This window comes from Astyanax mexicanus, chromosome 8 (assembly GCF_023375975.1).
Source record: "Astyanax mexicanus isolate ESR-SI-001 chromosome 8, AstMex3_surface, whole genome shotgun sequence".
Classification (NCBI taxonomy): domain Eukaryota; kingdom Metazoa; phylum Chordata; class Actinopteri; order Characiformes; family Acestrorhamphidae; genus Astyanax; species Astyanax mexicanus.
Genome location: NC_064415.1, coordinates 56790846 through 56805978, shown reverse-complemented (window position 1 = coordinate 56805978; position 15133 = coordinate 56790846). Strand labels below are relative to the sequence as shown.

At 44.3% G+C, this 15133-nt stretch overlaps 1 protein-coding gene across 5 annotated transcripts in view; it reads right to left on the bottom strand.

Annotated features, from left to right (window-relative positions):
• pde4bb (phosphodiesterase 4B, cAMP-specific b) overlaps positions 1-15133 on the bottom strand; it is a 70141-nt gene that overhangs the window by 12998 nt on the left and 42010 nt on the right. For all 5 annotated transcript variants that reach the window (XM_022677808.2, XM_049482481.1, XM_022677809.2 and 2 more), the window contains one exon: positions 5830-5942. In XM_022677808.2, coding sequence (XP_022533529.2) covers positions 5830-5942 — 113 coding nt within the window. The remainder of the gene's footprint in view (positions 1-5829; positions 5943-15133) is intronic.

Below are 15133 nucleotides of genomic sequence, written 5' to 3'. Positions count from 1 at the left end.
GCCTCTCTCGATCAGACAGCAGATGCGGATATGCTAAGATCAGGGTTGTTTAATCAAGGCAGATTGCTCGGTCAGCACCAGCAAACACTCGCCGGTGTGACCCACGCTGTTACTGAGTTAGCTAGCCAGCAAGCTAACCAGCAGCAGCAGCTCTCTAGCATTCTCGAGCACCTCAAGGGCTTAGCTGTAGCTAACGCTAGCCCTGTAGCTAACACTAGCACCATTAGCTCTCCTGTCTCCGGCTTTCAGGTGTGCAAGCCGGAGTATTTTGATGGTTCCCCGGAGAAATGCAGCGGATTTCTCTTACAATGCTCCGTATTTTTTAGTAACGCTTCTCCCGCCTCAGACAAAGCTAAGATCGGCTTTATTATTTCGAGGCTGTCTGGTAAAGCACTCGACTGGGCTACGGCGGTTTGGGACACCATTTCTGAAACCAGCTATTCGGAGTTTTTGACTTTGTTTCGAGCAGTTTTTGATCACTCACGCTACGGACAATCCTCTGGAGAGCTTCTACTGGCGTTAAAACAAGGTCAAAAAACTGTTGCTTCATATGCCATGGAGTTTCGCACTCTGGCAGCTGGCAGTGGCTGGAACAACGCTGCACTCATCTCTGTGTTCAAGAATGGACTTAACCCTGAAGTTTTGAAGGAGTTAGCATGCAAGGATGAATCCCTTACCTTGGATCAGCTGATTTCCCTCTCCATTCGGTTAGACCAGCTGCTCTCTCGCCAAACCAAGACCAACCTCCACGTACAACCCACTCCAGCAGAGCTACCTCACGCTTCATCAGACTCCACAGTGGAACCCATGGATGTTCAAAAGTCCAGATTATCTCCAGCGGAACGCCAACGCCGCATTCGGTTCCATCTTTGTCTCTACTGTGGAGAGGCTGGGCATCGCAAAGCTGCATGTGGTCTCCTGACCCGATCCGTGAAGGCTCCAGCCCTGGGAAAGCGCGTGGGGGGCTCTCCACGCGCTAACGTGGTACGTAATTCTATCTCTAATCACAAAGCTAAATGTTTTACGTTACCCGTTATTATCTCTTCACCCACTGGTATGTTCTGTGTCCCAGCGCTTGTAGATTCCGGGTCGGAGGGGAACTTCATCAGTTGGGACCTGGTCAAGGAACATGGCATCCCTACCCGTGACCTGCGCCGTCCCATTTCTATTCACGCGGTGGATGGGAAAACTGTACGCTCCAAGGCTATCACTCGTCAGACACTTCCCGTCGCTCTTCAAGCCAGCGCTCTGCATCACGAGGAACTGCCCCTGTTTGTGCTTCCCTGCTCTGAACACCCGGTGATTTTGGGCATGCCATGGCTCAAGTTTCATGATCCTGTGGTTTCCTGGACTGATGGTGATATTACGGTTTGGTCTCCCTCTTGTTATGAACATTGTTTAGCTCTTAATGAGTTAGCTTTACAGTCTACCTCGGTAGAAAGTCCTGACGCAGTAGATACTCCTGTTATCCCCTCTGAATACTCTGATTTTCTTGATGTCTTTAGCAAAGCCAATGCCACTAAATTGCCTCCACACCGTCCTTATGACTGTGCTATAGATCTAGTGGAGGGAGCTACGCTGCCCAAAGCTAGAGTCTATCCCCTCACCCTCGATGAAGAGAAGGCTATGGCAGACTATGTTGAGGAGGCACTCGCTCAGGGTTTCATCCGCCCGTCTAAATCTCCGGTTGGTTCAGGGTTCTTCTTTGTCAAGAAGAAAGACGGGGGGTTGAGACCCTGTATAGACTACCGTGGGCTTAATGACATAACTAAGAAATTTGCGTATCCGTTACCCCTCATACCCAGCGCTCTCGAGCAACTTCGTGAAGCTTCCTTTTTTACGAAATTAGACTTACGCAGCGCGTATAATTTAATTCGTATCCGTGAGGGTGACGAGTGGAAGACTGCCTTTACCACTACTAATGGGCACTACGAATATTTAGTGATGAGTTTCGGTCTCGCTAACGCCCCGGCAGTCTTCCAGTCATTCATGAATGACATATTTCGGGATATGATTGGGAAATACGTCGTCCTATTTATAGACGACATTCTGATTTATTCAGCTGATTTTGAGTCTCACGTGATCCACGTACGTTCCGTTCTCCAACGCTTACTGGAGAATAGCCTTTATGCCAAAGCAGAGAAATGCGAATTTCACCGTCAACAAGTCTCCTTTCTCGGCTATGTTATTAGCTCCCAAGGCGTCCTGATGGACGACACCAAAGTTTCAGCTGTCACTGACTGGCCCGTTCCGCAGTCTATTAAGGATCTCCAGCGCTTTTTAGGTTTCGCAAATTTCTATAGGCGATTTATCCGCAATTTCAGTGGTATAGCTGCCCCTCTTACTGCTCTGACCAAGAAAGCCACTAAGATCCTGAATTGGTCCCCCGAAGCTGAGCAAGCTTTTAATAAGCTTAAAGCTGCATTTGTGTCCGCGCCTATACTAGCTCACCCTAAGCCCGAACTCCCGTTCGTTGTCGAGGTCGACGCTTCTGATACTGGGGTAGGGGCTGTTTTGTCACAGCGTAGTGGGTTTCCGCCTAAAATGCATCCCATAGCCTTCTTTTCACGAAAAATGTCTCCTGCGGAGCGCAACTACGGCATAGGGGATAGAGAGCTTCTTGCTGTCAAACTGGCTCTCGAAGAATGGCGTCACTGGCTGGAGGGGGCCGCGCACCCATTTACTGTTATCACTGATCACAAGAATCTCGAGTATTTACGCTCTGCCAAACGTCTTAATCCTCGCCAAGCTCGTTGGTCATTATTTTTCTCTAGATTCGATTTCTCTATTTCGTTTCGCCCTGGCAACCGTAACACTAAGGCAGACGCGCTATCCCGAGTCTATACTGCTCCGGATAGCGCATCTCAGTCTTCCGAACCTGAACGCATTCTTCCTCCGGCCGTCAAAATTGCAGCTATTCGCTGGGAATTAGATGATCTCATTCAACAGAGTGTAGCGCACTCACCACCTCCTGAGGGGTGTCCCTCTCACAAAACTTTCGTTCCTGAACAATTCAGAGATCGTCTTATTAGCTGGGCTCACTCTGCTCTCACCTCGGGCCATCCCGGCGTTACGCGCACTCTGCAGCTAGTATCAGCTCGCTATTGGTGGGAAACCATGCGAGCTGACATACACGCTTTCGTCTCCTCCTGTTCCGTTTGTGCTCAATGCAAAACCCCAAAAACCCTTCCAGCCGGTAAGCTTGTTCCTCTACCTGTACCAGAAAGACCCTGGTCTCACATAGCTGTAGATTTCGTCACCGATTTACCTGTCTCCGAGGGTTACACCACAGTACTCACTGTTGTGGATAGATTTTCCAGGGGGGTTAAGTTTATTCCTTTCTCTGCCCTGCCCACTGCACTTCAAACTGCACAAGCCATTTACACACACGTGTTTAGACATTATGGTATTCCAGAGGATATTCTCTCTGATCGGGGCCCTCAGTTTACTTCCAGGGTTTGGAAAGCATTTTTTGAACATTTGGGTGTTCATGTTAGTTTAACCTCAGGGTTCCATCCCACTAGTAACGGTCAATGTGAACGTGTTAATCAAGAATTAGGCAAGTTTCTCCGTCTGTACTGTTATAAGCACCCCTCTGACTGGTCTCAGTTCCTTATATGGGCTGAGATTGCGCAGAATTCTCTCACTAACTCCACTTCTGGTCTCACACCGTTTCAGTGCGTTCTGGGTTACCAACCTCCGTTAGCTCCGTGGACAGCCGTGTCCTCTGAGGTTCCTGCGGTGGACGACTGGATGAAGCGGAGCGAGCAGGTGTGGGAGGAAACTCACCAGCAGGTTTCGGAGGCGTTACGCAAATACAAGGAGCAGTCCGACAGACACCGAGGCAGTACCCCCCAGTATCAACCCGGGGATCGAGTGTGGTTGTCCACCCGGGACTTGAGGTTTGAGGGGGAGTGCAGGAAACTTCTGCCTAAGTATATTGGGCCTTTCAAGGTTTTGTCTCAAATTAACGAAGTTACTTATAAGATTGAACTTCCAGCCCAGTATAGAGTCCATAATTCATTCCATGTATCTCTCCTGAAACCTCTTGTCCCAGGTCCACTCGCAGAGGGTCTTCCGGATGACGTACCGCCCGCGGCTGTGGAGGGGGAGGCTTCATCCACCTACGCGGTGAAAGAGGTGCTGGATTCTCGCAGGCGCGGCGGTGGGCTCCAGTATCTCATTGAGTGGGAGGGCTACGGCCCCGAGGAGCGCTCTTGGGTTGCTGCCAGTGATGTGCTGGATCCGGCTCTTTTGGCTGAATTTCATGCTAGTCATCCGGGCAAACCTGCTCCTAGACCCCGTGGGCGTCCCAAGCGCTCACTTTCCTCGTCGGTTCCGGTTCATCGGGGTTCCCAGCTCCGCAACCCCCGCCTGTCCGGCACCTCTGTGGCTACTCCTGTTCCTCCCGCCGGTACTCCCTGTCCGTCGGGTGGTCGTCGTCGTGGTCGTCCTCGTTCCGTTCCCGTTCCGACTCCCTCGGGGGGAGGTACTGTCACATCTGGTGCTGTTAGCTCCTCTGTTTCTCACGCACCCAGCTCTGACAGAGGTTCTCAGTCTAACAACTACATTACCCAGAACGCACCACCCGCTGACACGCACACACCCAGTCACACGTCACCTCACCTGCTCCAACCAGGAAGCCCCGAATATTAGTCTGGCACTATTTAAGGACACCTCTCACACACTTCTGTGCCGGGTATTGTTGGATTTTCCTCATTACTAAGCGTTACTCTCTATTGTCTCTGTTATCTTCGTGTATGACCTTGTTTTGTTTTTTCTCGACGCCGATTTTTGGATTATCTCTGATTGTGGATATTTTTGTGTATGACCTGGACTGTTTCACGTTTTTTGATTTTGGATTACCTCTGATGTTGGCCTGCTTGTGTTTGAACTCTGGACTGTATCTCACTCATGGTATGGTTATCCCTACGTTGCTTCTGTTTACCGGTGCTCTAACTTTGTTTGTACGACTACCCTTTTTTCTACCTGCTATTTTAATAAACAACCCGTTTTACTGCATCTGCGAGTGTCTGTATTCTGTGCACACCATGACACTCATCATATTAATCAACAGCTGGTTTGGTAAATTGGTTAATTGGTAAATGTGGTAAATCAGGTGAGCTGCTGACGGAACTGAACATATATATATATATACATGCTGGCTGAGGGAAATCATCCTGGAGAAATCTGGAATCTCTACACTTTGTTCTTCAGCTTGAGTCACAGGATATAACATATCTTACATATATTAGTTAAAAATGAGAATTCCTTGTGATGTTTTACTGTATTAATTAACTTTTTTTCACATCTGTTCAAAACATATGTGGTGCTTTTTTTTTTAGGTAAAAACTCTCATATTGCTTAAAAGTTGCATAAAAGTTTTGCACAGTATTTTATATATATATATATAGATATAGATTTTATACAGGATAAAAAACATTTAAACATGCGCATTGTTCATAGACTTGTCATGGTTCTATATATAGGACTCTCAATAAACCCTGTTTGTGGGCTGTGCGAAAATCTTCATACCCGTGTTACATTAATAGAAAGGCTGAGGAGGTCTGGGGCTCGACACACAAACAACCCTTAGAGCTCACCCGTATTATTCAGTCAAAATTGGATATAAATCTTCCTAAAAACAGGTGACAGGTGTATAATATTTAATTCTTGCCATCGAGAGCAAGTATTTGGGTATTTTGGTGCTTCTGAAGCCTTTTTTCCCCCCAAAAAAACGTTAACATACTCATACTCATCATGTAGACGTCATGACACTGATGTATCTGGTTAGTAGATGGATTATAAGCGTGCAGGTCGTTGCCTTACCTTGTTGGAGGCCATGTCGCTGACTGATCGGTACGTCTGGATGGTCTCCAGCTGGTCCAGGCACCAGTCCAGTTCCTCCATGGTCTCCACGGCCAGCTTCTGGTAGGACTCGTCTGGGTAAAGACACAGGGAAATGCAGTCAGGGGCCGGAGGAGGTGGTCTCGCACCACTGGGGCACCAGTGATCTTTCATGTTGGTGTAGATGAGGCTTCATTCTTCACTGGAGGAAGAGTTCAGACTACTGAGATTGAGTTGGAGATCTTCTGAATTCTGGTTAAACCATTCTTCTTCTCTTTCATTTCATTTCATTTCTTTGACTAGTCTTTGTCTTCTGCTACTGGGTGTCTGTTTATACCTGTTTATTCTTCGCCCCCATATCTCTCTCTCTCTCTCTCTATTCCCTCATTCTCTCTCTCTATTCCCTCATTCTATCTCTCTCTATTCCCTCACTCTCTCTCTCTCTATTCTCTCTATTCCCTCATACTCTCTCTCTATTCCATCTCTCTCTCTCTCTATTCCCTCTCTCTCTCGTTCTCTCTCTATTCCCTCGTTCTCTCTCTCTATTCCCTCATTCTCTCTCTCTATTCCCTCATTCTATCTCTCTCTATTTCCTCACTCTCTCTCTCTATTCTCTCTATTTCTTCATACTCTCTCTCTATTCCCTCTCTCTCTCTCTCTCTCTATTCCCTCGTTCTCTCTCTCTCTATTCCCTCGTTCTCTCTCTCTATTCCTTCATTCTCTCTCTCTCTATTCCCTCATTCTATCTCTCTCTATTCCCTCACTCTCTCTATTCTCTCTATATTCCCTCTCTCTCTCTCTCGTTCTCTCTCTATTCCCTCGTTCTCTCTCTCTATTCCCTCTCTCTCTCTCTATTCCCTCATTCTCTCTCTCTCTCTCTCTCTCTCTCTCTATTCCCTCATTCTCTCTCTCTATTCCTTCATTCTCTCTCTCTCTATTCCCTCATTCTATCTCTCTCTATTCCCTCACTCTCTCTATTCTCTCTATATTCCCTCTCTCTCTCTCTCTCGTTCTCTCTCTATTCCCTCGTTCTCTCTCTCTATTCCCTCTCTCTCTCTCTATTCCCTCATTCTCTCTCTCTCTCTCTCTATTCCCTCATTCTCTCTCTCTCTCTCTATTCCCTCGTTCTCTCTCTCTGACCAGCTTTTTTGACGGTAACGTGTGAATGATCCTCAGGCCTGGGGGAGTTTCTGAAGGGAGGTTCTCTAAAACTCCTTCATTCTCCTTCCTTCCTTTTCTCCCTCACTCACAACAACTGTGAATATGAACAATGTTACACTCAGGGGATCTGAAGGTCCTCTGGGTTTTCTCACCAAAATGAGAGGCCGTGAGAGCGAGGTCACACGAAACTGAACTGGGGAGACTTAATTAAATCTTGATATACAGTTTTATACACGATTTACAATACGATTTAAGACTGGGTCATTCATACACATGCATATCATTAGATCCAAACCATTTCACTGTAGCTCTGTAGTGCTTTTATGTTTAGGGTCATCGTCTTGCTGGAAGGTGAATCTCTTTTTCAGTCTTAAGTCTTTGTTGTTGCCTTCAACATGTTTTCTTTATCCATCTTTCTATCATTAACTCTGACCAGCTTCCTAAATCTGTCCCTGCTGAAAAAAAAGCATCTCTACAGCATGATGCTGCCACCACCATGTTTCACAGTGGGGTGTGATGGTGTGTTTAGGGTGATGAGCAGTGTTACGTTTCCTTCCCAAATAGTGCTTTGCATTTAAACCATGTATCATTTTCGTTCCACTTCACACTTATGTGCTACTTTGTGTTTTTTCTATGACTTAAAATCTTAATAAAATACATTTAAGTTTGTGGTTGTGAGATGACAAAATGTGGAAAAGCTCAAGCCACTGTATATGATTGGTTAACTTCGGTTGATCTCTCAAAACTTACTCAAAACTTACTTAAAGCTTACTCAAGCCACATCAGTGCCCCTTAGAGCAACTAAGGAGAATGTCTTAATCAATTTTAGTCAGGAAGACAAAGAAAAAAAATGAAACAAAGAAAGGAAAGTGGAAAAGAAAGATCTAGATGCCTCTAGTTCTGATTCGAGAGGTCGTACCACCCCTACGCCAGACTACACCAGACTTCTGCCGTTACTTTCGGTTGACACCACAGCTTGTGAGCCCCCCACTGTTCCCTTTGATCCGCCCCTAGAGAAATAAGGAGGTGGGGGGATGAAATCAAAGCCTGCGCTGTGTTTGCAGGAGCAACACGAGAAGCAAACTTTACCCCCCCCTCTGGCTGACGTCCAGACACAGCAGAACCAGAGCCAAGCAAATCAAACCACTTCCCCCCTGAAGGCCAGACGCTGTTAAACTGCGGAGCAGATTTCTGATTTCTGCCTGACACCAGCCGATCGAGCGGACGGCTAATCTACAGGAGCTCAGGAAAGGGAATACTATCGCACCATTACAAAATACTAAAGCAAACGCTGACGTACGCAGAGCTGAACTTCTGAAACTCCTACTGAGTCATTACTCCTGAGATGTGCCAACACAATGCTTGATGTCAAAAGGCGTGAGATAATTCCCTCCCCTGAGGGCACGCTGTGCTTCAGTGACCTTGGTGTAATGTTGCACTGACAGGTTGTCTCGGTCCACACACACACTAACACACACACACACACACACGCCATCTCACCATTTCATTGTGAAAAACAAAAATTTGCAGATATAATTGCGTACTATATGATATGGCCCACCCCTAGTGCACATATACAGGGGTTGGACAATGAAACTAAAACACCTGTCATCATTTTAGTGTGGGATTTTAGGTTTCATGGTTAAATTGGAGCAGCCTGGTGTTCAATCTTCATTAATTGCACATTATTGCACCAGTAAGAGCAGTAAGTGTGAGTGTGAAGGTTCAATTAGCAGGGTAAGAGCACAGTTCTGCTCTAACTATTGCAATGCACACTATAACATTATGGGGGACATACCAAAAGAGTTCAAAAGAGGACAAATTGTTGGTGCACGTCTTGCTGGAGCATCTGTGACCAAGACAGCAAGTCTTTGTGATGCATCAAGAGCCACGGCATCCAGGGTAATAAGTCAGCATACCACCAAGAAGCACCAACCACATCCAACAGGATTAACTGTGGATGCTGTAAGAGGAAGCTGTCTGAAAGGGATGTTCGTGTGCTAACCCGGATTGTATCCAAAAAACATAAAACCACGGCTGATCAAATCACGCAGAATTCAATGTGCACCTCAACTCTCCTGTTTCCAACAGAACTGTCCGTCGAGACAAGAAAATTATTGTGGTCTAAAACCAGGTGTTTCAGTTTCATTGTTCAACCCCTGTATGTTACAGTGTTGTTGTAATGGTAGTTGTAACAGGTAGTGGAGTTTTTCAGAAGTAATGCAGGTAATGCAGGTGAGCACAGAAGAGGAGGATTTGCAGAAACATGTAGAAACATTTCTTTTCTCCTTTTCCTTTTTTTCTACCTATACAAAATACACTGGAGGAACTTGTTTTACTTGCTGTCATGTATGTAGAGTAAACCTTTTCTAAACAGCACACTCTACTATGAACTGGATATAGCGTAATCCACATCATTATGTGATTATATAGCACTGCGAAAAAGCTTTAGTTTTAATAAAAAACGTATTATCTAAGGTAAAACACTAATATTGGAATAAATACACAATTACATAAAACATTCCAATAAAAAAGTGGTGATTTTACATCACTGTGTTCATTAAAACATCTCCAAAGCCAAAGCTCTCCTTATAGGAGTCTAGTATTATTTATATTATTTTCATCATTCATACATAACTCATACTGTTAAAGCTCGACTAAAGTTTAGAGTTTAGCGCTTAATCCAGCCAGAAGTGAAGGTAAACTGTATTAATGTTCTACAGCAGAATCAACCCAAGAGCCGTATGGAAGGTTGGAAGTATGGAAGTAGGTCTACCATGGAAGCCGATGACATATCGCCTAATTAATGACTTTAATCAACATAATCACAGACGACTAGAACCACTACACACATCTGTCTACCAACAACACATGCAGAAGATCCATAAAATCAAGGGGAAGGTTTAGATTAAGCTCACTGACGTCGGCGAGGGATATACAGAGCGTTACGACTGATGAATAACTCTCCTCTGGAGCGTCCGTTTACTCTCAGTATGCTCCACATATGGGGTCGATTTAAGCCATGTGTGTGGATCTGAGGCCTGGCGTGGATACACACGAATACTGCTGTCAATATGTCACCACCGCAGGAGTTTGAGAGGGGGCTAAGTGCGGCCACGCTCTGCCAGGGGCGTCACGCAACCCGTAAGTGTGCCGCCGAGCTGCCGACACCCAAATTACGGTTTTGAGGGATCATTCTGAATTAGAGGGCGAGCAGAACGAGCAGGATAAATGAACAAACACTGGACTACGATGAAGGATTTGAAACAGAAGGATTTGATCATTTTGAACTTTTTCTATTCGAAGTCAATTTGAAGGATTCGGTTCAGAAAAACAGAAATCGAAATGTAAAAAAGTTTCATCCTCAGACAGCAAAAATTACTTAGGGCATTTCCGCGACAAATATAGTGACAACATAGTGAGCCTGAGTTGCATCGGCCACACTCCGGTTTAAATCTATACCTGGCAACACCCCGGTTGCTGAGTATAATACAACAATCTGCACAAGACAACAATCGGTACCAACACCCTGGTTGCTGAGTATAGGACAACAATCTTCCCAAGCCACATGTATTATACTCAGCAAAAGGGGTGTTGGTACAACAATTGGCACAAGCCATTAATTGTCCTGAGCCATATGTGCCAACACCACAGTTGCTGAGTATTATACTACAATCTTCCCAAGCCACATGTATGACACTCAGCAAACTGGGTGTTGGTACAACAATTGGCACAAGCCACATGTACCAACACCCTTGTTGCTCAGTATAATACTACAATCATCCTAATACAACAATCGGCACAAGCCACATGTGTTATGCTCAGCAAACAGTGTGTTAGGGCAAACAATTGGCACAAGCCACATGTTCCAACACCCCGGTTGCTGATTATAATACAACAATCGGCACAAGCCAAATGTACCAACACCCTGTTACTGAGTATGATACAACAATCGGCACAAGCTACATGTGCCAGCACCCTAGTTGCTGACTATAACAAAACAATTGGCACAAGCCACATGAACCAACACTACGGTTGCTGAGTATAATACTACAATCTTCCTGAGCCAAATATACCAACACCCCTTTGCTGAGTATAATACAACAGCCAATGCCGCCATCCTGTCTTCTTCCATGTTGGGTTCATTTAGAAGTTGAACCCAACACATATGGGTTCACATATGGAAGATTTGTATGGAACTACAAGGAAACAGGACTCATGGAGGCCAGATAAATTTCAGAATCCCTGACGCACATCAGTCACTAGCAAGCTTTCAGGTTCCTCACCCTGTAGCAGGTTGTACTCTAAATTCTTTCTCTTTGAGGGCCAAAAAGTACATCCAGCTCTGGTGCTCTGTCTGATGGGTCCACCGTATGGGCCGACTCCACAAAAGCCCATAGTGTGGATTTACCCAGAATCCTCTTTGGGCCCACAAAACCGGCTCTGTCCGGGTGGCTGGCTGACTGGTCTGGTGTTCCAGCAGAAACCTCCCCCTCCCTCCTTCCCTCCCTCCACCGAACTCACACTACTCCTCTCTGTCTCCTCGTGTCCCCCAGACTCACTAGTGATATACGGGCCAGTAGGCTTTTCCCAGACCTGCTCATAAAGGACTAAAGAGACGGCAGCTTCTGCTGAATATGACTCACTAAGCTGTAAACACACTACAGCGGCGTGTCTCGCATCTGGTTGACGCTCAGCGCCAACTGGGTGTCCTGTTAGATTGGAGTTCGTCGGCTCACGCCTTTGAAATGGCTCAGCAGAAGCATGACTCTCAGACTGGGACCATATTACTGTTCAGAAGCTGAACAGACTGGAAAACAGTCATAGTGAATTTGTAATTCTAATTGGCCGGTCATACTGGAGAAATAACACCAGTGGGAGGTCATTCTTTGCTTGGGTTACGGTTCTCATTAGTGATTTTCCCTCATTTTGGGAAGTAAATGTTCTGACCCCTTACTGACCGCTTGATGCGGTTTCCGTAACTTTGCCCCACATTTTTCAAATCCCAGTTTAAAATTTAACAAACACTGATTCAGGAAAAAGCCATGATCTCACTAAAGGCAGAAGGAACTGGTTCTCTTCATACGGGCAGCAGGACAAACCTACATAAGCACTTCGGTCACAACCTCCTGGATTCATCCTTCAGGGCCTAGATGCCCCTTTCTAAGGACATGAATCAAATGTGGCAAAGGCATTGGAACCCTAGTGAGAAAAAAAATACTGTAGATTAAAGTATACTAAGCATTATTATGCTTTAAAGCACTAAAGTGTACTTACAGCCACATTATTAATCATTGTATCACAGTTGGTTCCGACCCTGCAATGTGATTGGCTGAGAGAGGCACCCTATGAGTGCCGTTATCAGTCGGTAATGCACTGTAACTAACCAAAGCTCTCCACGTATTACTCCGCCACATACAGGTAACATAGCAACGATGCAGCGCTTACAAACCAAATACAAACCAAATACAATGTCATTGTACACCACTGGGGGTATTGGATCCCATAGACATAGTGCAGAAATGCCATGTTTCCAATAGGCGCCGCAGGCAAAGACGTAGAGATTCAAAAATATGCATTATTACACACATTATCAGCCACCAATATCGGGTTAAGAGTTGTTATTATTAAAATAAAAGCTTAAGTGTACATATTTTTCAGTTAATATAGGGTATTTTAAGCTAAATGTAAGGTGTAAGGTCGTGTAAGCGCTTCCGTTTATTTACAGTAAGCTTAGAATTAGAGTGGGAGGTTTCATGGCTAAATTGGAGCAGCCTGGTGTTCAGTCTTCATTAATTGCACATTGCACCAGTAAGAGCAGTAAGAGTGTGAAGGTTCAATTATCAGGGTAAGATCACAGTTCTGCTCTAAATATTGCAATGCACACTATAACATTATGGGTGACATACCAGAGTTCAAAAGAGGACAAATTGTTGGTGCACGTCTTGCTGGAGCATCTGTGACCAAGACAGCAAGTCTTTGTGATGCATCAAGAGCCACGGTATCCAGGGTAATGTCAGCATACCACCAAGAAGGACCAACCACATCCAACAGGATTAACTGTGGACGCTGTAAGAGGAAGCTGTCTGAAAGGGATGTTCGGGTGCTAACCACCAGAACTGTTCGTCACCACAATAAATTATTGTCCAACGCCTGTCCTTTTTTTCATGTTTTACTACACCAAAAGTCCATTTTACACATGGGTTTCTAACAAACGTAGTGAGAAACAAACTGAAAGCTGAAAGAATTAGTCCCAATCAAGCAGAACCCCTCTTTGATGCCCTCAGTGCTCTCTCAGAGGAGGCAGCTCTATTCGTCTCGCTCGACTTAAAAAACCACTTGGCTGAAGAGCGGAAGAGGGTGAACCGGCGCGGTTTTGCCGGGGCCTCTGGGATACGTGTGGAAAAACGCCCAGGGCACACGCTTGACCCCGGCATGGCTGGCTGCCTCCCGCCCTCCCTCTTCTGTTATTGTTTGTCAGGGTTTGGCACGTGGCCGCCGGGGTAAAACCTGCCGCGGAAACTCGGCGCTGTTCTTTGACATTGTGGCATGAAAGTCACCTGCTTTCAGCTTCAGCAGCTGCTATGGTTATAACACACAGACATGACTTAACAAAATAAACCATGAGAATTTCTCCAAAATAACAATGTAATAAAAGAAAATGTTCCATAACAGTATCAGTAAAAGAGGCTTTAAAGGCTCGTGGTTTATGTACTGTACGTCTGTTTTATCGGTATAGTGGAATCTAGTATCGGATGTTAAATGACAAATTTCAGAAAAAACACTTCAGTTTCTGAATCAGTTTCTCTGATTTTGCTATTTATAGGTGTATATTTGAGTAAAATGAACATTGTTGTTTTATTATATAAACTACAGACAACATTTCTCCCAAATTCCAAATAAAAGTGATCTAAATTGTCATTTACAGCATTTATTTGCAGAAAATAAGAAACGGTTGAAATAACAACAAAAAAAAGATGCAGAGCTTCCAGACCTCAAATAATGCAAAGAAAACAACAAGTTCATATTTATAAAGTTATGAACTTTAAATCAAGTTCAGAAAACTAGGAATATTTGGTGGATTAACCCTGCTTGGTTTTTAATCACAATTTTTTTTCATGCATCTCGGCATCATGTTCTCCTCCACCAGTCTTACACACTGCTTTTGGATAACTTTATGCTGCTTTACTCCTGGTGCAAAAAATCATTCAAGCAGTTCAGTTTGGTGATTTGACGGCAAATGATAATCCATCTTCCTCATGATTATATTCTAGAGGTTTTTTAATTAGGTAAAATCAAGGAAACTCTTATTTTTTATATATTTATATAATATATATATATTTGGGGTGGGCAATATTATATTGTATACAATATATCGTGACACAGAAATATCATGATATTAAAAATCCATATTGTGGTAATAGAGATGTTCTGTCTTAAAAGTAGTCTATTATTCACTGTGAAGCTTTAGGTGTATTTATTGTATAATTGTTTTAGTTTGCAGTTTATATGCATGCACTAAATATTCTGCAATATTTTTTGCTGCATTATATTATTTTATGCTATATTATTTATTTTGCCACATTATGATTATACTGTTATACTATTATACTATATTCCTGAAATTAATTAATCTTCCATCTTCCTCTTGATTATATTCCAGAGTTTTTTTAATTTGGTCTCTTATTTTTTTACCGAGCTGTATGCTTAATTATTGCAGAAATAAGTGTTTTGCAATAATGTAATCAGTACAGTGTACAGTACAGTACTTATGTTTTTAAATGCTTTTTCATGCTTTTGTTTTGCAGCCTTAATGTTCTTGTTCACACACAACAGACTGACAGGTTTATCAGTGAAAGACAGGAGACGTCAAGACTAAAATCTAATGTACACTTCAAGTAGGGCAAAGGTTTCAGCACAGCTCACTGTAACTTAATGATGCCGAGCTGCTCGGAAGTGCACTCGCTTGTAAAATATTTCGCCACACCTTTCTGGAAATGGCCTGAGGGTTCACGCATGTCCGTGTGCACGAATTTAATCAGAGATACACGTGAAGGAAGTAAGTAAGTGAGAAGGAAGCTTCATGCAAGGTGACAAAATGCCACAAATGACAAAACGTAGCCTC